This window comes from Amia ocellicauda, chromosome 3 (genome assembly GCF_036373705.1).
Source record: "Amia ocellicauda isolate fAmiCal2 chromosome 3, fAmiCal2.hap1, whole genome shotgun sequence".
Classification (NCBI taxonomy): domain Eukaryota; kingdom Metazoa; phylum Chordata; class Actinopteri; order Amiiformes; family Amiidae; genus Amia; species Amia ocellicauda.
The window spans coordinates 21557909-21565405 of NC_089852.1; the positions used below are offsets into that span (position 1 = coordinate 21557909).

At 42.3% G+C, this 7497-nt stretch overlaps 1 protein-coding gene across 1 annotated transcript; it reads right to left on the reverse strand.

Moving 5' to 3' along the window:
• Positions 1 to 1181: 1181 nt before the first annotated feature.
• On the reverse strand, positions 1182 to 7359 carry LOC136740621 (glycoprotein-N-acetylgalactosamine 3-beta-galactosyltransferase 1-B). The gene is made up of 4 exons (XM_066698452.1): positions 7045 to 7359; positions 4996 to 5176; positions 3906 to 4585; positions 1182 to 3538 (listed from the first exon to the last, which is right to left on the reverse strand). Exons 2-4 carry the CDS (start codon positions 5162 to 5164, stop codon positions 3392 to 3394), a joined length of 996 nt encoding a protein of 331 aa, XP_066554549.1. The 5' UTR covers positions 5165 to 5176; positions 7045 to 7359; the 3' UTR covers positions 1182 to 3391.
• Positions 7360 to 7497: the final 138 nt, after the last annotated feature.

The following is a 7497-nucleotide window of genomic DNA, read 5'->3' on the forward strand; positions in this document are numbered from 1 at the left end:
TCAGGTTTATTAGTCAGCAAGGGCTACATTTTAACCTTGGATCATATCTCTGTACAAACTGTACTCTAGTATAGAAAGATGATTAGGGCTCTGGCAGTGTTTAGTTTTTAATTGTACACACCAATAATGGCATCTGCTTGAATCATACTTACCTAAAGCTGACCACAGTGACAGAAAAGTTTAATACAATATATATTTTCTTATTTTTCTGTTAAGTTGTGTGTGTATAAAAAAATAATATAAAAACCACTGCCACTTCCATACCCCCCACCCCCCAAAAATGTTATTTCTCAAGGACATGCATCAGTACAAGGAGTTTGTTTGGTGGAATGGCCTTTTATATTTGGTGTCAGGGGAAGTGCGGTGGGGGCACTTCAAACACCGGGCCGCCCCAGGTGAGAGTTGAATCAAGAGCTGAACGCCAGGGTGTGGGTGGCTGCAGCAGCTGCCTCCCGGAACTTCAGAGAGAGAGGTGACGTCTTTGCAGAAAGGTCAGAGGTCACCTTTTACCAGCCAGAGTCAGTCATCAGATGATTTATATTTAAATCACTGTAGGAGGCTCCAGAGGTTTTCCTTGACCCCACTCGATGGTACCAAGACAGTGAAGAGCCAAGAATAAAAATCACACATCCTCCCAGTTCCTGTCATGTTGTGGCCCATTTCAAAAGGCCAACTCTTAGAAGACGTAGGTGGCTAAGGGAAATGAGGCAGAGACCGAAAAATCTATTCCGTTACAGCTTATAATTACGAATGAGGTTAGTGTAGCCCATGTTCTCAAAACATTCAAAATAAATGATTGCAATAGAGAGAAACAAAAACAAAACAAGCATCTGAGCAAGATTGAAACTGCAATATAATAAAATATGAAAGGGACACACAGGCCTTTGCAAGGTAGTTAGTATAATGTGTCTGCAACTGGAGACAGAATCCATCCTAAAATGTATACAGATACATTCATTATAAGTGGTTATGGTATAGTAGAACACAGAAATAGCACTGACCAAGCAGCTGGAGCAGGAAGCATATGCTCAAACTGGGCAGCATGATGACCATGTCGATACAAATGGGGCAAAAAGGAAAAAGGTTGCAATATCTGTTCCACCACAAGCACCACACCCCAGCCCCACTGTATCTCCACACACACTTTCTCCCTCCTTCTTCTCCCAGTAGCTCTTCTGCAGCTTGCAAAGGCTAGAGCCACACCCAGCAAGATAAAAAACAAAACAAAACAAAACCAAAAGCCCCAACAAGATCAAGATTTCCACACATCCTGTCAACTACACACATAAAATGGAGGAGTAAACAAAAAAAGCACAGTGTGGGTGTGGACTTTAAACCAGAGAAGGAGTTCGGTCTGCATCAGTCTAGTGCATTAATGAAAATAAACAGGAAAATGGCAATGTAATCGAGAAATCCTCCATCCACAATGAGCAGCACTCACTGTCGTTTCTGGTCACAGCAGCAGTACACTGAGTAGAGAGACCCAGACATCTCTTTTCCCTGCAAACAGATTCCAGCTCCTCCCAGGGGCATTCCCAAATGTTCCCAGGCCAGCTGAGAGAGATGATCTCTTCAGCGCGTCCTGGCTCGGCCTCTGGGTCTTTGGCTTATACAAGAAGTCAGACTCTGTGCTAAAGGGAGAAGGTTCTAAAAATAATATATAGAGATATTTAAGTATTTGTGTAATAAGTGTGAATTAATTAAATAATTAAAATACAAAAGCTCACTGAAAAATATGAGCAAGCAGCACACAAATGAAGGCTAGAACTTATATTACTGCAAAGAACAGAATCTACTCCTGAACTATATTAATCCCTCTACACACTCACATACTTTGTCTTCTAAAAACAACAACAAAACAACTTTAAACTCCTTATGTAGTTTATAAAGATTAGAGCCCAATCCAGGTTCCACTTGGGGGGACGGGACAAAATGTTCCCCAAGTGAGCTGGGTCTCATGAAGTATCGCACCTGTTCCTTTCCCAGTTGAGGCCGAATCTTTTACCCTTTTATCCTTTTACTTTTTCTTTCTCCTGTTTTTATCTTAAGTAGGTAAAAGAGCAGGTTTGTTTCCAAGTGAGACACACCTGCTCCCTCAGAGAGCCTTTCAATAAAGCAGAGCCTGCAACAGCTGTGTGGGGTGTGGCGCCAGCTTTTCAAAACTGCAGAGAGCCCCAACAAGAGCTATTTTGAAGGTGAAACTCCTCCGTAGAGAGGTTAGGTTCATTGTCTCCAATTAAGAGAATTTTCTGGGTTAGAGTGCTTGTTATTACGTTTTTGTTTTGGGAAAAATTTTAAAATTTAGAAAATTGGTTTTGCTTCCTTCTTGGAATAGTATTGGATCCTGATCTTACCGGCTGCTCTTTCTGCTTCATGGTACCTACACTAAGGTCGATGGCAATGAAAAACATTTTTCCGTGCTCTTCTATGAAGGACTAGTGACATTTTCTCTCATTTGTAGAAATCAAAATGACTTTCAATTGAGAGAGACAATTAAACACGAGTGTTAACTTTATGTAGGGAGAAAAGCTCAGCACTTACATTGGCACACAGAGAAATGCAGTTCAGTAGCGACACGCTAGAGGGCAGAGGACTGCAACCAAGTGACACGACATAATACTGTATTGGTCTTTTTATTTTTCAGGCTTAATTTATTGGGCACATAAAATCTGTGATATTGGCCTACATTTTTTCATTTGTGTTTTTATTTGTTTATTTTTCCCCACATCCAAATGATCAGTTATTATAAGGGAAACAATGACTTTGCCTTATGATTAAATTAATAAGTTAATTTAATTAATTTGCCATTCATTGATTAAGAAGACAAATTCAGTTTAGTCTTGTCTTTCTGGTTAAATGTCTTGAGTCAATTCTCATCTGTTTCTGGTTAAATCAGAGAGATTGGCTCCAGATGCTGGAGAGACAATAGACTCTTCTGGAATCAATTCCACTGGAGGTTCTAATGGGTAATTCAATTCATTACTAACTCAATGGATGTAATGATGCGCATGATAAATATACAGAAACTACCTGAATTCATAGGGTGTTAAGGAAAGAGTCCCAACATCTACCAAGATGACATCTGTCACAAGTGGGCGTGTAACAGGAGAAGGAGGAGGAAGAAAAGTCATGTCTCACGCTCATGTCCAGGAGGTGCTCTGATCCTTGGGTATAAAAGTACAGCAAGACCACAGCACTGTCCCACCTGGGACTTGAACCCACAACCTTCCAGTCATGAGTCCAGAGTCCTAACCACTACTACACAGTGTTCTCTTAATATGCTCATCATGTCTATGTGATGAAGTACTTGCGTTTAATGCAGCTGGCCTGATTAGTTGCCCTGAAGTGGCTGACGACAGCAGAGCAGGGGGTGATAGGGTGGGAGACTGATTTAAGGTGGCTGTTCAAAGACAGTCTCGTCCTCCTGGCTTTTGTAGCCCACAGGTCGCAAGTGATAAGTCAGGTACTCCAGCACATACATAACTGTGGGGGTCACATAGTGGAAGGAGATGGAGGCTTCCGAGCAGCAGTCTGGGCCCTGTGTTGGAAAAGCACAGCATCAGCCCTATGAGCTCAACTTCAACTTGGTCACCCTGACTTGGACGTTAAAGTGTGCCATGAGTAGCAATTGGAATAAAGCAAACTTTGGAAATTAACCCATATCTCATGAATATGTACAAAGACTCTTGATGGACATAGTTAATCGACTGACTTAATTCCCTAAACGGGGATTCTGGTTGTGTTTGTTGGTGTGGTTTAACTTGTTCTCTGGTGGGTATGGGTGAGCTACTCTACTTACAGGCCTAAGGTAACAGAAAGTTTTCAAACAATCTGGGAAAAACCGTGACAAGAAAAAGTAAAACTCTGACTAAATCAACACAGCCTGATTTTAACTACAGCCTCACCATCTTGACTGGGTAGTAGCTGTATTCTTTGTACCAGCTGGGGGAATTCAGCCAGGGGGGGATGATGAAATCTGGGGCCAAGGGGTGGAAAGTCTCCCGTTGGAGGCGGTCTCGAGTGTCTCTGGCTGGGATGCCCAGGTTGTCCATGCAGATGCCCACTTCTAGGTCCTCGAACTCCGTCAGCGGGGGGCAGGAGCCATCTCGGAGCCCCTGTACATAACGTTTGAGGGCCTCCCTGTTCAGGACGTAGCCTGCGCCCCCGCTCATGTAGCCTTGCTGGACAAAGGGCTTGAACCGGCGGCCCAGGTAGACAGGACGGTTGGGGGGGTAGCGGGAGAGCAGGAGTCGGAGGTTCTGCATGACTACGTAGGTGTCGTCGTCTGCCTTCAGGAACCAGTCAGCCTCCTGCAGGTGGCGGTCATGCAGGAGCGAGAAGGCCGCCATGGTTTTGTTGTACAGTGCCCCCCGGCCCTCCGAGGTGTTCAGTCCCACAGCCGGGAAGGAGGGGTCGGCGGTTGAGCTCATGAACAGCAGCCGGTCGCAGTAGCGGCCCCAGGTGTTGCGCACGTGCAGGGCTTTCACCCACAGGGTGGCCGGAGAGGTCAGCACCCAGCACAGCACCCGCACAGGGGGGGCGGAGGCGGGGCGGCTCTGAGGCGCAAACAGGGAAGAGTGCTGGGCTGAGGGGGAGACACAGATGGGGAGTACTTCATGTACAGTTCGACTTGTATACACAGTTTCTGTAAAGTGGCAGTTGCTTTGTAAATGGGACAGGGGTACCAGACAAACTTATTTCAAGTTAAAAAAAAAAATATATATATATATATATATATCTAAATGAGTTAAAAAAAAATTGCCCTTGATGTGTATTGTAATTCCAGAGATAGGCCTATGAATTGTGCAGATGATGTAACTGTGCAGGGTAATTGTGGTCAGGGTAATTACGTGTCTGCCAAATTTTTCTGACCTCATATTTGCCAATAGCAAAGCACATCCAATCTCCAACCTCATACAGTGTGGCCAGAACAGCAACTGCCAGCTAAGAAACACTGCCTTTGAGAAAAGATCCCTTTAAGCTGTGACAGAGTACCTTTGACACTGGGTGTCCTGGGTTGGAAGTGGTGCTGTGTTGGCCATTTTTGGGCAGACTGGGCTCTCGGCTCCAGCCTGAGATCCGTGATGGTGAAGGAGGCCAGCCAGAAGCCCAGCACAAAGCCACAGGCAAACAGCAGATTGGACTTGTGGGGTCGAGACAGCATCCTGGCACAGCCCTGCAGAGACAGCCCAGAGGACACAGTCAGCCAGGCCAGAGCTGGCTGGAACATAGTGACGGCCCCCGTCGCCCTCTATGGTTGTGGGACTCTGACTTACAGAATGGATCATTTGAATAAAAAAATTAACCATTCCCTTCCACTGAAAGCAGTGAGGGGCAACAGATACAGACAGTAAATTAATAGCAAAAATCTAAATCATTGTTCATTAAATGCCTCTAGATGGAGCAGTTATATATTTTTCCATGGGAGGGAGGTGGGGTTAACAGTTAAGTAATGCAAGTCAACAAAAAGATATATTATTATTATTATTATTATTATTATTATTATTATTATTATTATTATTATTATTATTTCTGTCTTGGCAGACACCCTTATCTAGCATACACGATAGCATACAAGTAATTAATTATTAAGTATTAAGCATTGTTCATTATATTTGTGTAGATGGAGCAGAAGTCTTATAGGAACACAACTCTCAAAGATGGGGAAAAAAAGGACAACTGTCTTGATCCTTCTTTTAGTTTGGGGATGTTTAATAAAATAGTAATGGAAAAATATGTATATAAACTAACATTATTATTATTATTATGATTATTATTTATATGTATTTATTTATGATCTGCTTTATGACCCGGATTATCAATTAAATAAGGCCCTAAATAATGGAGACTTTATACAGCCCCACCCTTTCAAAGCAATAAATGAATGGTAAATACAACCTGCCCCCAGCCTAAACCAAAGGAAAACATTGACAGGTTAATTGCAAATTATAACCTTACTCGCTATATGGTGTGCACCTCTATCTGTATATACATAACAAAACTACAGAAGAGTAAAGAGGGATTTACATCTGTGCTGTTCAAAGCGATTACACCGACATCGTACAATTATTTTTACACAGGGTGGAGTCATTAAATATACTTTAAATATGTTTGTTCAAGGTGAGCTTGGGAACACTGACTTTACCTTAAGTTAAGGGCAGTGTTAGAACTCATAAATGTAAGCCCTCCATTGTCTCAATATTTGTTTCCCTTTACATTAATTAAGGGGCATTTTAAGGGAAATCACTGAAAAACGTATAGTTGACCTCATTAGTGAGCATATGAATAAACTGCATTTAGCCAGACACCCAGCTTTAAAACGTATATCTCAGCAAAAGTGATTGAAACTATTCGTACACGATATATTGCACATTATTCTTGCCACTATTGAATTGTAACTCCCTCGACCAGAGAACAGAGCGCAGGACCGCAATAGCGAGAAGTTGTATATTGTACAAGTCAGGCATGGTGGACTATAGTAAAATGAACATCAGTGGGTTGCTAAAAAACACTGCTTCCAGAGTAAAATACAAATGTGCTCACTGAAAGTTGATATGCATGACAACAATTTAAAGTATTTGCATGCATGTAAAAAAACACTTCATATAAATAATCGTATCAGACTAAAAGACCACAGAATTCAAGACTGCGATCAACACATTGCTGCTACTTATCCATGTTAATGAACCCAAAAAGCGAATTCATTGTATTCTATATTCCTTTGTTTTCTATTATTTTAATGATTTACGTTAAGGTTCAATAAGTCATTGCGATGGCTGCAGATCCATTTGGCTGTGGTGGGACGGAATTGCAAACGCGGGTATAGGTGACACGTACACAGCGTCCCACCTGCAGAGAGAAAGTGCCAAACAGACCCAGTCAATGAACCTCCAAAGCAAAACCTTCAGGTATTATTTGACGCTAGAAAATCCGCAAACCAAGAAACCAGACGAACGCATGGAGAAAGTGCTGTATATCACATCTATAATGTGAAGAACAGTTGCATATACGTATATATTTTAAAGTATTAATTGAAATACATACCTTTCGTCAAAGTCAGCCTTGACTCCGGAGTGACACCTTATGCTCATCTAACAGGCACAATACATTACATCTAAGCACCTATTCTTTCAAATGAAACAATACAGCATAATTTCTTAAACGTAAGCTCCTCCCATTTGTGCTCAAGTCTCTCTACTTGGCAATGTAAGCAGCCAAGTAAATAGACGCAGTTTAGCGGCTTACCTGTTGATTTGAACAATTTTAAATGTTCACATAAAGTCAACTCCTAATGTAAATGTCTATAATGCTTTAGCCACTTGTGCTCTCTGAACAAACTTTCACAACACCTTTGCATGAGGACTTTTCTAAGGAGGGGTTAAAGCTTAAATGACAAACTAAATAAAAAGAGAAATCTTTCTTGGCGCTGAGTCCAGCACAGCAGCCCACGCCCCTGCTGCTAATCCAATGTCACCTGCTGAGGGGGGCAGGGGCAGG

Excerpts from the sequence above, each read along its gene's own strand:
- LOC136740621 (XM_066698452.1), bottom strand. The coding sequence starts at position 5,164 with ATGCTGTCTCGACCCCACAAGTCCAATCTGCTGTTTGCCTGTGGCTTT. Across the intron at positions 4,586-4,995 it reads CAGGACACCCAGTGTCAAAG|CCCAGCACTCTTCCCTGTTT; the intron begins GTACTCTGTCAC and ends TCTCCCCCTCAG. Across the intron at positions 3,539-3,905 it reads GCTACTACCCAGTCAAGATG|GGCCCAGACTGCTGCTCGGA; the intron begins GTGAGGCTGTAG and ends TTTCCAACACAG.